At 41.9% G+C, this 16,307-nt stretch overlaps 1 protein-coding gene across 4 annotated transcripts in view; it reads right to left on the minus strand.

The window, feature by feature from the left end:
• Window positions 1-740: 740 nt before the first annotated feature.
• MLLT3 (MLLT3 super elongation complex subunit) overlaps window positions 741-16,307 on the minus strand; it is a 258,074-nt gene continuing 242,507 nt past the window's right edge. For all 4 annotated transcript variants that reach the window (XM_036434174.2, XM_036434172.2, XM_036434173.2 and 1 more), the window contains 3 exons: window positions 13,115-13,186; window positions 11,471-11,542; window positions 741-4,765 (listed from right to left, as the gene is read on the minus strand). In XM_036434174.2, the coding sequence (XP_036290067.1) occupies window positions 4,634-4,765; window positions 11,471-11,542; window positions 13,115-13,186 (276 nt within the window). In that variant the 3' untranslated portion in view covers window positions 741-4,633. The remainder of the gene's footprint in view (window positions 4,766-11,470; window positions 11,543-13,114; window positions 13,187-16,307) is intronic.

Raw genomic sequence — 16,307 nt, forward strand, 5'->3', positions numbered from 1 at the left:
AAATAAAAATAAATAAAAAAAAAAAAAAAAAAAAAAAGAGCCTTACACCCAATTCCCTGGTTATCTGCCAAACTCAATGTATTCTATTCTCTTTGTGGAAGTATAGCTTTTCTCCTTCCTGACTAGTGAAGGCAGCATTTCTTGCTGCTAAAGTCAACGCAGTGCCTTTTGACTGACTCTGTCCAGCAATAGCAGGTTGTTTTGTTTATGAACTAAACCTTCCAGATAAATAAGGGAAAAGAAAAAATATCATGCACAAGGAACATGATTTATTCCGAGAATGGGTGCCACCACTTTTTGCCCAGCGCTGTGGCCCTTAAACAACGTACTGGTTTTAGGACACAGAATGTGGTGCTTGGACACGGGGATTCGAGCACTGGCGGTCCCTGACTGGTCTGGTCTCTGCATCCCTTCTTCCAGCATCTTTCTTGAGACAGGGTAGAGGCTCATTTTTCTGTATGCAAAGCAAAACAAAACTTTGGACAAATGTCTCTTCACAGATCACTAAGACTATACATTCTAAAGAAAATGGGGCCAGAATAGATATGAATTTAAGTAAAACCCCATTTCTGTCCATCTGTATATACATTTCACCATGGGTTTTAGCAATGGGAAATACATCTTATGAATGCCTTGGGGTTCACATAACAGAATCTACACACACATACACAGGGTATCTTTCAACATTACTACACATACACTCTATTCAAAAAGATACTGACAGATTTATAAAATGTATTGGCCTTGCACTATTAATCACAAGAATCCATTTTTACTTAATTTATTTTTGCCCTGCATGGTAGCTCTAGCCACCGTTAGGGACCTGTCAGCATTTCCATCATAACTGTATTTTCAGAATATTGGAATAGAAGTGCCAACATACATATTTACAGTTTACAGACAGTGGTGGCTTTGTCTTCCTCTGAAATTGACTTCTTCGATGCATCTTTATAAGGAATATTCAGGGATGGCAGTGCCCACATGATAAAAAGCATCATATAAAACAAGAGGTCAAAAGATGCAGACTTCCAGCTCAAGGCTAAACCGTGGGGATTGACTCTTGTACATTCATTGCAGCTGTAGTAGATTCTAGATCACAGTCATAGTTTTAGGGCAACAGTCCACAGCAAGTTTGTAACATGCATGTGCGTCTGTGGGTGTATGCAGTACAGCACATGAATACACACAATGCTAAGGGAGGACAGTAATGAGCATACAGAAAACCACTCCAGAGCTGATCACATCCACAGGGAGAAAAGTGAACACCAGCCACCAACACAAATACTGACCATTTCCAACACTGAACATCCAACTCCGTTACCTAGGCAGAGTTAAAACATTAAAGAATAAAGTCTCTCTTAAACACATATATGTTACCTTGTTAACAAGTATAAGGCTTGGAATGTTATGCAGGTCCGAACTGTCTTTTATGAAGGTTAGCTGAGTCTGTCGAAGGAATATGCAGAAACATTTCTGGTGGAAGAAAACCAAATGGATTGGCTCTTTCTACAAAAAGATGTATAATTATTCTGATGAGATTTGCTCAGCAATTTTACAATGTTTAGGACACTCTTTTATAATTTTTTTTCTTCTAGTGTCCAGATACTACGTTTTCATGCTCTTCCCTACTTTGACACAATATGCAAGCACATATAGGCATACCTAGCTGTCTATATAGAGAGGTGGATTACGGTAAAGAAAAGTCACTGCAAACATTGTTGTAGCTGTCATGACGGCCATATGCCAAGACAGAAGCACCACTCTCTTACATAGTTTGCTACAAAATCAGAGGCAAAAGCTAATTTTTAGGGGAAAAGTCCTGTACATACACTTTTCCCCCACCTCAAATTACTGGGGGGAAATTTAAAGTTTATCATATTCTGTATGGCTCAAACCACATTCACACTCACCCAATTAATTTTATTTGAAACATCTATTTATATATATGTACTATATATACACTAAAGAAAGTAAGCCCTGCCATTTTTCTTTTGTGCTTAAGAAACCAACGCCACTGTTAGGATACACGTATGCCAAAAGCATGTACATACATGTGGCAGCACTGAGTGGGTTGCTTGAAGAGAAGTATAAGTATCTGAAATGAATTGAAAAGGGATTTATTATTTCTGCATTTATAAATCAGATGGAGCAAGAATCTAAAAAATTAACAATCTAACTCTTACATTACTGGGATTTCGTGGGAAACTCATTTTGCTGTCTCCATGAGTTGTAGATGGTGGGTACGTTTTTCCAACTTTTGTTATCAGTTATAAACTTACATCTCGATGATGTTCGCTTTATTATCTAAACTTTATATCTCAATTTTATCATTGTAATGCTGTCTCTTCTTAACTTTGTTTGTTTGTTTGGTCACTTATGTTGCCTGGTATATTGGTTAGTAACCTAAGGAACAAAAATATATTTGCATTGCCAAATCATCGTTTTTGCCACACAATTTAGTTACAAAAATTACAAAATAGCCCAAACTACATATGTACATTCCTGGTTCAACTACACAGATACTTTAGTTAAACCACATACATTTCTGGCCTAATTAGAATATGTGGACTAGCAGTTAGAAGCTTTAAAAAGAGTTTTAAATTTTGCAAATAACTCTTTATAAGCATTGTCCTCCCCTTTTATCTATGAGGTTCAAAACAAACCAAAACACAACTAAAACCACGGAGTTGGTCAGTCACCTAATGTCTGAGACAACTCAAAGTTTCTCCTAAACACTGAGGAGTGGACTAGACAGCAAATACTTTGAGGACGGCTCACGCCAAACATCAAAAATCACAGCATTGTTGAAAATGTACACTGTGCCCAGGGAGGACGCCTCAGAGAAGTCACTGCCAAGAAGCATGGCTGTATTACTTTTTAAAAGGAAAAAGAGTGTCTTTGGATAGAAAGAAACATTTAAAAATTCCCCTTTTAAAATGCAGAAATAACCCCATTATCCAATCTGCATTTACATGACTGGCCAAAAGAATGGGTCTGGAAAGACCATTTTCTGTACAGACACTAGTTAATCTCTGGATGAAAGGACAGCATCTGGCATGGGAATAAACAAGGGAGACACTGGTCTGTGAGCACATAGGGATGTCCTTAAGGCTGAGCCAGGGAGGGAACCTTTGGATCCAGAAGTATTTCTTCATTTCTTTCCAGTTGAGCTTCTAGAAAGATGAGCTGTTTCTCACTTTGCATTTCTCCACTTATGGAGAGGATGGAATAATGACACCAAAAGTACTTTTTTTTTCTTTAAAAATAATTTGCTTTCTTTTGCATGCCACAGGACAGATTTCTAGTTTCAAAACAGGGTACATCAAGAACAAAAATACCCCCCCCCCCCAACCGTCTTTATTCTCACCAATACAAGAAATCCTTCTGGAAACATAAGCAAGTGACTAAACAGGTATCAAAACACTGAATCTACAAGTTCATACATAATCTGTTATGGCAGAATAACCAAGAATTTCCCCCAAAGGAAGGTTTTAATTTTCCAAATACAAAAGAGTCTAAGGGAAATCACAGGAGAACAAACAAAAAGTCTCTTATTCCAGGTTTTGTGGTAAAGATGAAGAACATACTGGCAGCTGAAGAAAGCTGAAACTCTTACTAATAAATAGATCCAAATTAAGAATTTCTACAACATTTCTTTAGAAAACAGAACCAGAGTTCCTCTTTTAAAAATGATGAACCTGTGGAATGCCTGTAATTCCATATCCCTCTAATATCATGACAGTAAAACAGACACACAAAATGTTGATATGACAGCTCAACAAGGCTGGATGCAGGACATTTACATGTACACTTTTGTTTAAAAGTCCTACAGGTATATTGACTAAGGCTAGACAGCAAGTCATGATCCTATTTGGTGCTTTTTCTACCATGGTCCAAGATCATTGTGTGGATACAGCCAAGGACTGGGCCCCAACTTTCAGGAAAAAGACCGCAAAGAAGAAAATCAGGGTGGCTATTTGGTCGTCCCCCCCACCCCCCCAGTTGATCGTTTGTGTCCTGGAACTGGAAAGACAAAAGGTGAAAAATACAGACTGCAACAAGTTAAAGGAGTTGGAAAAAGTTGCTGGAAAGTGGCACGGTATACGAGTAAGGTCACTGGGCTTGGGATGGCAAGGGTGCTGCATTGAAAGAGCATCCACGGGACCAAGTACTTGTAATGTCTTGTGGTGTCATTCCCTCAACGGCTTTAGGATATCTGTATGCGATAATAAATAGATCAGTTATATAATAAGGCAGTGTGTTGAATATGCATTCGTCCTGTGGGATGAACCGCCACAGAGAGAGATACATGATACCATACACATTCTTTAAGTTTTCTTGTGTTGTGTTTGATTTGTTTGTTTTCAAGGCTATCCAGGCAAACTCTTCCCGGGCATGTCCTTGGAGAGAAGAGTGGTCCGCTGAGGCTGGTTTGCTTAACCTCTCCTTTATCAAGAGATGATGACTGGCTTTAAAGAAAAATAAAGCTGAAAGTTGTTTGATTTTTATTTTTTTCCCTTTTGGTTGCATCATTCTGAGTGTTTTCTTATAAACAACAACAAAAAAATATCACAACCAAAAAAAAAAAAACCCCCAAAAAAACAAGTTTTTGATGCATCCAGTTGTTGTATCCTCAGGATGTTCCAGATGTTTCCAGGTAACTCTGTAGTTTACGAACTGTGGTTTTGTCCAGCGAGCAAAGGTCAAAATCAAATGTTGTGTTTGTGATGTGAAAGTGTCCAGTTTCTTCTATAAGGTTCACAATCTAGAGGAATAAAGAAGAAAAGTTTGGGCAATAAGAAATGGACATTAAAAGGCAGAGAGAGAGAGAGGTGGAGGGGGTCAATATGGAACATTTGACAAATACAGAAAGAAAGTCTTATACTGTTAATGGCACCAAAGTGTCTCTTAGCCAATTTGTAAGCCAAAGGAATATTAACCCCTTGAAATTCTGAGTGAGAGCATATTACCAGTTTTCATCACTCATGTCCTTTAAATTGATTCATACTTTCAAGTAATCAGCAGACTATTTTACTGTAGGGAATAGGAGTGGGTTGTGAGGGAAGAGATAGAATTTAAAGGCCCTTTAAAAATTAGTAAGTGATTCAATGAACAGTGATTATACTACTAGATGTATGGAAAGTCCAGCCTAGAAATAACAAAACTCCTTATTATTTAAAAAAAAAAAAAAAGTATACAGCCTTGGCCTGTGTGGCTCAGTTGTTTGGAGCATTATCCACAACACCAAAAGGTCTAGGGTTCTATTTTTGGTCAGTGCACATACCAAGGTTGTGGGTTTGATCCTTGGTTGGGAGACAACCCATAGATGTTTCTCTCTCTCTCTCTCTCTCTCTCTCTCTCTCTCTCTCTCTTTCTCTCAAATCAATAAAAATAAAATAAAAACTATACACACATATATACAATGAACATTTTTGTTTCTGATTACATTACTGCTGAACTTTAAAAAGATTACAAGAACCCACAAAGAAAAAAATTGAAGCCATCTACAATTCTTCTCCTGAAGATCAGGGGTATGGAGTGACTGGAAGGAGGCTTACAGAGCCTTCTGGGACTGTTTCGTTGATTGGTTTGGGTGCTGGTTATAAAACATGCACTCACTTTGTTAAAATTCACATGGCTGTACATTTTGTTATATTTCAACAAAAATGAATAAAAGTCGATATTTATTACTTATAGCCATGCTCGTTGATTCACTTGAATTTGGGGGGGAGGGAGGTGATCAGTATTAACGAAAGAAAGAAAGGATGCCTTTGTCTCCCGTTTGGAATAGTTATACCTCATTTCTCATTGCATTGGCTCCAACCTTCAGAAAGACATATCGAGCCTCCTTCAATTGCTACACAACTCCAGACCTGGCTGTGATTGCCTTATTCAAGCTCTGAAACTATTTTTACAGATATAACTACTGGCTTAATAATAAAACAAGTTTCTCCCATTGCAAACCCATGACGTACACAGCAAACTGCCGGCCGATTCCCTTCTTTACTTACAGAAGCTTGATTTCCTGGGAGTGGCGACACACCCAGCTACAACACCTGCTCTCTCTTTTCCCCCCTCACCTCTCCCCCCCCCCCCCCCACACACACACAGGCACTTGGCAGATACTGCTATTTAAATGTTGTTCAGAAATCACCGGGCTTTCAGGAAATTGTCAGTAAAGAGTATGGCCTCTGCCCTCTGCCTGTTGAATGAAGATGCGATCCTGGAAGTGCAGTGGCTCTGTTCCCTCAAGAGGAGGAATGCAAGATGTGAAGGATGTCTGAGCAGGATGGCAAGGAGCCCGTATCCTCAGTGGCATCTTTTAAGCCACCACATTGACCATAAATTACTTACTTCCAGGGCTGCTATTATGGGGTTGAGGTGCAGAGGGAGCCTTACTTGCTTAAACCACTGGTTCTATTACATGCATCAAGAGATTATTAAAAGGGGTATTGCCAATTATGGTTAAACTACTATATTCACATAAGAATTTATCAAGCAAAATCTTATTATACTAGAAGATTAAAAAAAAAAAACACCCATCATTTTTGCAATAGTTATAGAACTTTGGATAAGTCACACACATACACATCTATAAACAAACATAGACACACACCCAGCTATGTCCACACACACCTTTCATGGCAATCAAATACTTAGTATATATTTAACATGGATTGGTTTAGGAGTACCTTCCCGAGCAGATTATCCATTATGCTCCATTGTGTTGGTGAAAACGTGTAAATTTCCATAAAACAAATTGCTTTTCAATGGAGGCAAATGACAATGATTCCAGAGTGTGACTCATTTCCTCACCTAGCAGGCCAGTAGGTAAGCAGCAAAGCATTCGGAATAGAGTCCTGATTTTGAAATATTGAGTTCTGGCTTTGCTCACTACTTGAATGGCAATGGATGGGGCATTATCACCTCTGAGCCTCAGTTTCCTCACCTGTAAAATGAGGACAATGCCAGCGGACCTACCATCACACAGGGTTGTGCAGAGGATCAAATGAGATATGGTAAGTGAAGCTTCTGTATGAAGTGTAAATGGCTACACAGGACCAGGGCAGTATGATTACGACTATCATATAAATATAAACTTTTCCTTAATTATCTGGAAGTAACTACATAGCACAGGTATCATCAGACCCAGTGTTTTGTTTTGTTTTTCCGATTCTTCTCATTGACTGTTAGCCATACCATTAGCACTAAAAAAGATGAGGCAGGGAAGATGCGAGAAGCTAAAACTCAGAGAACACATACTTAGATTTTTAAAAAATACTTACAAGAAAACTTTGCAGGGGAAGGGAAGAAAGCAGGGAGAATGGAAAATGAAGGAAATTAGCTGAATGATAAACTAAAAGAAAGTCCCTTGAAAATGACAAGAACCTTAAAAAACTAATTTTAAGAAAATAGCTTTCCCCTGGCTGGTGTGGCCCAGTTGGTTGAGTATCCTTCCATCCACTCCGAGGTCCCTGGTTCAATTCCAAGTCAGGGCACATGCCCGGTTGTGGGCTTGATCCCCAGTAGGGCGCTTGTAGGAGGCAGCCAATTGATGCTTCTTTCTTCCTCTCTCTCTCCAAAATAAATTTAAAAAATTTTTTTAAATAAAATAATTCTCTGTGACTCAATATAGCTGTTTACTAATTACTTCATAAATAGAAAACAGAGAAAAATACCTTTTAGAAAAATTCACTTGATTTTAAAGCAACTAAACACTTTAGCCCACTAGAAACTCAGCTTAGTAATCTCACAGGTATTGGAATATCTCAAAAGTTTCCAGGGCTTCCATCACCGTCCTTCTACATCCTCCAGAACCAGCACATCCCACCTGCCTGCAGCCATAAACACACAAAGATATGAAGGGGAACTGATCACTCTCACTAAAGGAATCCACATTTTTATGGGAGCCTAGAAAAAAAATACATCAAGGCAGATGCAGAGATGGCCTAAAAGCAGAAGGAGTGGTGGCAGTTGGAGTGTCAGAACTATCTGACAAAGGGAATGGCATTAATGATCTGAATTATTAGAGCACGTACCCACATCCTCAATTAAGTAAAGACTTCATATGCAAAATATACCTGTGGGCTCCTTTCCTGAAATCCTGATAGTTAGAACACCAGAAACACGGCATCCACCTGCGTTACTCCAATGACACGGTCCACAAGCCTAACAACACCCTGGTCGTCCCCGAGGGTACCACTCTGCCTTCCCATCAGAATGCCCTGCTCTGCTGGTGCAGGTGGCCACCTTGGTGTCAGTGCCCTGCATCACGCCTCAATAATAAATGTCTCTCCAAATAATGATAATAAAAAGAGAGAGAGTGACCACTGATAAGAAAGCAGGCCAGGGCACGGGGTACGGGTGGGAAGTGGATGCCTATATAGACTGCTTAACTCATTCTTCAGATGACGGTTGTTGTGAAAACACTGGTGATGGATTATTTCCTGCCATGTCAGCCTTTAGGGGGTACCACACTGGCTGGTTTTTGTTTTGTTGCGTTTTGTTTGTTTTTTAATCAGGGAAGATCCACTTGTTAAATTGGTGACTCCTTTCCCCAAACCCTGGTTCTTCATTATACAAAGGTAGAAGCATTATGCTTCGTCTGATTCTTTTTTTTTTTTTTTTTAAAGCAAAGTTCTTTCTACCCAAAGCAGCCTCTTGACTGAGTGGGAAGAAGTAAACAGACTTGGCTTTACCTGCCTCTGCCTCGAGTGGGGTCCTACCTTGAGCCCCTAAGAGGCAGGCCACCAGCCTCCAATCTGCAGGGGGTCCTTCAGGCGATTCCCCAGGGGGGAGAGGAATCTTTTCCAGCAGAGCTTTCCCAGCGAGGGCTCTCCGTGTTGTTGGGGGGAACACTCGCTGCCCCGCTCATTCCCATACCCCGGAAGTTATTTCTCAAAGTGCAATAGCTGTTATCTGAACTGTCTTCTAAGGAAGCCCTGGCTTTCCTCGGAGCTTTATTCCTGCCTTGTGGGACGCAAATCCAGGCTCAGAGCTGAGCTGCTGCGGAGTTTGGAAGTGCTCAGTCTCCGTTTCCAAATAAATGCCGAGCGCATGGTGTAAGGAAGAACCCAATTATCAGTCAGGGCTGTCTCTGACATCTCTGGGTTTCACCCTGCCCTGGTCTTGCACCTCATGGGAAAGCGTCTTAGGGACAGAGCCCTCTTGATGCACAGCTTTCTGTTCCTTAAACCAGCTGTTGAGCACTAGCCCTGCTTGCCCTTGGACTAAGACAATGACATTAATCACCGCCTGGGAGCCAAACAGAAGTGACCGAGTGGATTTGATGTGTTTAGTAGGAAAGTCGTAGGATGAGACCTGGGCGCCTTGGAAACGGTCGCAGGCGTCCGGGCCGCGTGGCGGAGAGCACGTTGCCCTTCGAACACGTCCCACAGTGTGAGCGGCTCTCAAGGTGGAGAGCAGTGTAGTCCTCCATGCCCTCGGTTTCACAATAGGAATTAATTAAGCAGTAAACCGTGACAGGACATGCATCATGGTATCATAATCACAAGCCTCAGCTGCACTGCAAGGCAAAAGGCCAGAGACGGCGGGCTTCCAGGCAGCCTGGGAATGCAATTAGGGTGAAACGCTGGGTGCCCCCGAGTGCCTTTCCATCAGGTTAAAAATTCATAGAGATCGCTCGCCCTCTCTCCGGAACACTAAAGTCACTCACTTCGAGGCAAGTCTCACACAAGCCGTCTTCCCTCAGAATTCTCTCAAAGGTCAAAGTAAAGGACAATGTGAAAGTGGGAAGGCCAACGACACCCCAAGGTGAGACTGCCCAACGGCCTGGTGTCCTCGACTCGTGGCTGGGCTTCCTTTGTAAAGGTGGCCCAGCGCTGTCCAGCATCTGTCTCCCTCTCCCGAGAGACCCACCATCGGGGCCTCACTGGCACATTAATAACTTTATTAGACAACTGCCGTGCAGTGGTTCAGAGCTGGCATTTGGGAGGGGACAGGGAAATCAGCTAATAGAGTTGCCATCACCATTCAGTCGATTAGCCCCAAATAACCGGTAAATGGCAGGCTGAACAATTGTCCGCTCTGCAGAAGAGAGCCGGAGAAAAATATTAGCCAAGTCTCAGGGTAAGCCATTGAACTCCTGCTCCCCTACCCACACTCACTGAAATGGAAATGCAACTTAGACCCAATTAAGAATCCTAGGATCTGTAGTCTTTTGTTCAAATCTGAAACTCTAGAAAGGTTAAAAGCTTATCAGACCAATCAGGGGACTTGGCAAGTCTGAGAGTATTTATAGATTTAAGCAAAAACGTACACAGAATATAAATGTTACCATCAGCCATTTGACGTTTTAAAAAAACACACACACCAACACGCACAGCTGGGGTAGATTAAGTACTAACTTCAAGTCATTTGAAAAGTGGTAAGAAAAAAAAATTAAACAGTGAAATAATCTAAAACCCACCCTGGAATTCAGAACACCACTCTTTCTCTGGGTGTTAAAGAAAAAAATACTTTATCAACAGCCACTGTTCGTGAAAGGGACAAACGTAACTGCAAGAAAACCGAAAACCACCCTTTTATCTTCTCAACACATCAAATTGTACTAATAGAAGTTTCCTCACGCTACAAGTATCCCACAGCTGAGTTCATAACCATAGAATGTATTGTTGTACAAGATAAGAGAAATGAGGGAAATATTTATTTTCCTTAGAACAGCATTAGCAAAAGGTTACTAAATTGAATCACCAATGTTTACAACACTTGACTGAAGTCCTTATCACTGTTTTTGCATGAAACCAGAAGCCTGGCCTCACAGGTTTCTGCATTCCTCCTCTCCTCTCCATCGGCCCACAGCACAGCATCAGCCTGCTGAGGGGTCAGTGCACGCCAGCCACAGCCCCTCTACACATGCCCTGTCCTCACTGCCCACAGCACCAGGGAGGGGAGAGCATCACTGCAAAGCTCCAAAGCAGACATCTGGGTGGCCTCCGAAGTGAGCGCCCTCCCAAAATTCAGTTGACCCTTGAACAGTGCAGGGGCCAGAGGTACCCCCGACACACAGTTGAATATCCACATATAACATGTGTCTCCCCCAAAGCTTAACCAGTCCATTAGTATCTTGCAGGAATTTGGATCCAGTAATCCCTGTGGACACCCAAATCCTCAGATGCTCAAGTCCTTCCTATAAAATAGGGTAGAACCTTGCATCCAATCATCCCTCCACATATGCAGATTCCCAACTGCAGATCGAAAATGCGGTCTTTGATCTACAGCTGGTGGATCAGAAGGGCCGACGGTATATTCATGGGAAAATATCCCCATGTGAGTGAAGCGGTGCAGCTCAAACTGGGGTTGCTCAAGGGTCAACTGTATTTCTGCAGGTGGCACTGACCCGGTTCTGAAAGCAGGGGGCCGGCGTGGCCTCCGGATGCCATTGCAATGAGCCAGGGCAAACCAGGCCTGGAGGCTTCCGGAAAGGGTTGCGCCAAAAAGCAGTTCTCACCTGCTGCAAAATGTGTCTTTCCCTCAACGTCATTAACCTTCTGTGAAGCTCTACCAGCTCATCGAGGTATGCCTGCAAAAGAAGAGGACCCCCAAAGAACACGCATGTTAGGAAGCAGTTCAAAAAGGAGAGAGCAGATCAGTAAGAACAGACTGGAGGCTCCCAGTCCGCCCCCGCCCAGGCTGTATGAACTCCGTGCCCAAGGCCTTTGCAGACCAAGTCTTTCCTTCTTGGCCAACTATTATTGTTTTCAAACCAGCTCTTTTAAAAGGAACAATTCTTGCACTTGTATTCTCTCAATGAGATTCAGTGAACAACCTCACCTACAATAGGTCCTCGGGTTACGTCAAAGATCCGTTCCTACAACGCGACATAACGCGATTTTCGCTGTAAGTCGGAACCCACATAAGCACCTACGTACGTCACTCACATCGAGCACATACACAGCGGTAATGAAGTGACACAGTAAGAAAAAATTAAAAGAAAGATAGCAATTCCTGGCCTCTACTTGTGGTAAATAAAAAACAAACAAACAAACAAAAAAAACATAAAGCACATATGTATATACGTCGAAATGACGGAACTTTTTTTTTTTTTTTTACATAAATAAATGGGAGATAGCAACATAACCATGAAATGATGTACGTCGAGTCCGACATAACCCAAGGACTGCCTGTATTCACTGCAATGCCTCTACAGAGAGAAGGGGAACTCGATACGTTGTGAGTTATCAGTCCACTTTCAATTAAAAAAAAAACACACTGTTATCTTAGAAGCTTCTTAACTAAGAGAAAAAAAAGTCTGAACATGGAAGGACCCATGCACGTTACCATTTATGTCAGGGCAAATCCTTAAATTAACAATATAAAAAAGCCTGCCCAGTTATATCCAACACTGCTAGTGAATAGCAAGTGAAAGCACAGAAGAATGTCTATGAAAAATATAGATCATTATCCAATGAGCATGTGGATTGTCCAGAGCTCCCTGAAAAAGCAGAGGTGACCTCTCCTTCCAGATGCTCAGACCCAGTCTCTGTTAGCATAGCTGCATTGGGTGTTCCTACCACCGTTTGCAATGGAGGTGAAGGAAAGGTCTGAGAAGCATCAGCCAGGCCTGTCTTGACCCTGCAGAGCACATTAGGACCCTGCCCACAAGGGGAGACCAGTCCCAGCAGGTCCTGCAGTCATATTTCAGATGTGTGATGTGCACTTGGGGAAAGCACACCGCACACTACATGAGGCTCAGAGGTCCTTCTCACCCACGTCTGAGCTTTCTTCACCTTCTACCTCCGCCACAGGTCTCCTACCTCCCAGTCCAATGGGCCTGGAACCCCCAGACAATGTAGGATCAGGGCAAAAGGAAGCCCAAGGCCAACCTTAACACTGGAGATAGCAGGAAGATTTGGAAAGAAGCTACTCTCAAGGGGGAGGAGGGACTGGGTGGGAAATAGTGTCAACAATAAAAAAATTAAATTAAGAAAATAATTGAAATAAACTTAAAAAATAAAATTTTTAAAAAGTGAACTACTCTAGGGCACTTCTGATGAAGACAATGAGAGGCGGACCAGCAGGGAAGATCCAGGGAAACACAAAGTAACAGGACGTGCAGGAGCTGTGGCCCTCGGAGAACGCGCTGGAAACCTACCTTGTCACATTCGCCGTTCTTTATTTGCTTATCTGATTTGCTTTGCTTTATTGGACTTTTCACTTCAAGAATCTAGGGATCCAAGAGAACACTGTTAAATGTGATTTCAAACACTTCTTAGTTAACCAGCCACCCGAACAAAGGCACTTATGGATGAAATGTCACAGGATAACATCATTTCCCAAATAGCATTTCTCCTCTATACATTTCTTTCTTCTCTTCTAATATTACTTTTTCTTGGAAAATGAATTATTTACATCTAAAATGCTGAGTCAGGGCAATAGAGGGTTGTTTTTAAGTTGACAATAAGGAAATTGATCTAAGCTTCCAAGGCCGCTGCTCTGTGACAGCACACACACATGTACAGCAGCTGAGTCCTACTGGATTATAGTTCCCTCAGGCAAGGAGTGTTTTTTTTAATTCATTCTGCAGCTTTAGCATGACTACCTACGCTAGAAATGATAAAACAAAATTTCAAATGCCCTTTTTAGTACCTGACTTTCATATTCTAAATATTATTCATATTGCCTTGGCGGGGGGCTCGGTTGGTTGGAGTATTGTCCTAGACACCAAAAGGTTGAAGGTTCAATTCCCAGTCAGGGCATATACCAGGGTGTGGGTTCGATCCCTGGTCAGAGCATGTATGGGAGGCAGGCAACTGATAGATGTCTCTCTTCTCTTCTCTTCCCTTCTCTTCTCTTCTCTTCTCTTCTCTTCTCTTCTCTTCTCTTCTCTTCTCTTCTCTTCTCTTCTCTTCTCTTCTCTCTCTCAAACTAAATACTCTTTGGTGAGGATTTTAAATAAATTACTCATATTCACTAACTTGATGCAGCTTTGGAAATAAAGAAGGTCATCAGTGACACTGGCGTGTTTCCAACTTGGGATCCTCCAACTCAAGAAATAAAAAGCCAGAACTAGCTTCTGTGTTTTAAGAAATGATGTCTTTACCCACGATAAAATACCAGGTGCCTCTCCTTTCACGTGAACCAATTACAGCTTACACTATGAACAGTAGTTTTGCATAGTGTCCATAAGCTTTCCTGGAAAGCTAGGTTTCCAATTAAGAAAAACCAAAATATTATTAAATACAGTTGATTTCTTAGAATCTACAAAATTGATGATTATGAAGAAAATATTTTTAAATTGCTATTGCTTAAAATGGCTAAAACTCACTAAATTTATTGTTGAATGTTAACAAATGCATCCTATATAATAAAAGTCTAATATGCAAATTGGCCGAACGGTGGGACGACCGATCGCTATGAGGCACACTGACCACCAGGGGACAGATGTTCAACACAGGAGCTGCCCCCTGGAGGTGAGTTTACTCCCACAGGGGGAGCACTGCTCAGCCAGAAGCTGGGCTCATGGCTGGCGAGCGCAGCAGCAGGAGTCTCTCCTACCTCTACAGAAGCACTGAGGATGTCCAAACTACCAGCTTAGGCCCATTCCCTGGGGAGTGGGCCTAAGCCGGCAGTCAGACATCCCCTGAGGTCATCTGGACTGTGAGAGGGTGCAGGCCGGGCTGACCCCCCGCCAAGTGCACAAATCTGTGCACTGGGCCCCTAGTATAAACATAAAAAGCAAAGTAATTTTTCTTTTTCATTAGGACCTCATTATTGAGTTGTTGTAATATAAAACTAATATTAAGGAAGAAAATACCAAATAAAGCATATTTAAGAAATTTCATATTTCTGTTGCTCTTTATTCTCTTCTTACACACACACACACACACACCACAGTTCCATTCAAAGGTCTTTCATATTCCATAACACAAAGAAAATTTTAAAATAAATCCACTTTTAATTTGTAGTGGAAAGAGCCCTGATTGAGCTCAGAAACCTAAGTTCAGGTCCTAGTCCTTTCATTTAACATTTTGGGGCCTCAAAAAAAAAAAAAAAAAAAAGAGAGAGATGAAATTAGAGAGGTGAGCAAGATAATGTCCAGATACCCATTCAGCTGTAAAATTTTATACGACTAAACATTTCACCTTTTGAGGATAGGACCATGACATTCTAGGAAAGACCAAATACTTATAGAAGGGTATATATTGTATATCCTTTGAATTTAGAATAATGCATAGGTAAGAAGTGAGCCTCTCTCTAGCAGAGTATTTCCTAAGAATTACCTTCATTCGTTTTTAACATTAAGATAGGCAGATGACCAGGCTACCTTAAAATACAGTCCTGGTGGCAAATACAAGGAAATTCCTTAGTAGCAGAAGCATGGGGATCTTTTTATTTATTTATTTTTTTAAACATGGTCCACTGTAAAGGAAACCAAACACTCCACCACATTTAGATTTTCCTTCTCTCTATTGTTGTTGGAAACGAGACCTCACGGGAAAACTCCAGCTCAGAGACCGAAGAGTAAGTAGGTCAGTAGATGGCACTCCTCGCCAACTCAGATACAGGGCTGGGCAAAGCTGATTTCAGGCAAGAGAAAGAAACAGTGCCTGCCTACCTGCCCGCCTTGTGCATTTTAAAACTAAGTTTTGTTCCCATATCCCTCCCTGCCAGCTCCCCCTCCATCCCCAGCCTACAGCACCCAGGGGTCAAAGGGACTGAGAAACTCAGTATTGGCAAGGGAACTTCGCTTACTAGGCCTAGAGAGTTCTACCACCTCCTCTTCAAAGCAGAAAACACACAGACATTGTGAGGCCCCTAGGTCCCACCCTGCACATTCCGTAAGTGCGATGGCACAGAAGGCCAAACTACATTGAAATCCTAGTTTCTTTCTTCTGAGGCTGCAGTGGCAGGAACAAAAGCTCCGGGTGTCAGCGATCCGCCTCAAGTTACGGAGCGGCTGCCCGGAGAGGCCTCCGTTAATCTTCCTCCTTTGATCTCTCCTCGCTCCAAAATAAACAGCTTTGTCAAAACCCCGTTCGGAGAGAGCTGAGCCGTGCTGCAGACAATTGTTTTATTTATGATCATTTCTTATCTTTGAGGAAATGACTCCAGAATATAAAAGTACAGCACCTTGTCTTCCACGGGGCTTATTTCAAACCAGTTTGACTGGATAGACTCTTTAATTTCATTCAGCCTGCCTCGCAGGCGCGTCGGTGATTTATGATATTCTGAATATTAACTCGGGTCCCATGGATCACTTCCTTCCTTCAAGGCCCCTCTCTCCTCCTGCCCATACGTACTCTCAGCCAAAAAGGATCTAGGACTTTGATGTTGCTTTAAATTCA

This window comes from Pipistrellus kuhlii, unplaced genomic scaffold (assembly GCF_014108245.1).
Source record: "Pipistrellus kuhlii isolate mPipKuh1 unplaced genomic scaffold, mPipKuh1.p scaffold_m20_p_12, whole genome shotgun sequence".
Taxonomy (NCBI): Eukaryota; Metazoa; Chordata; class Mammalia; order Chiroptera; family Vespertilionidae; genus Pipistrellus; species Pipistrellus kuhlii.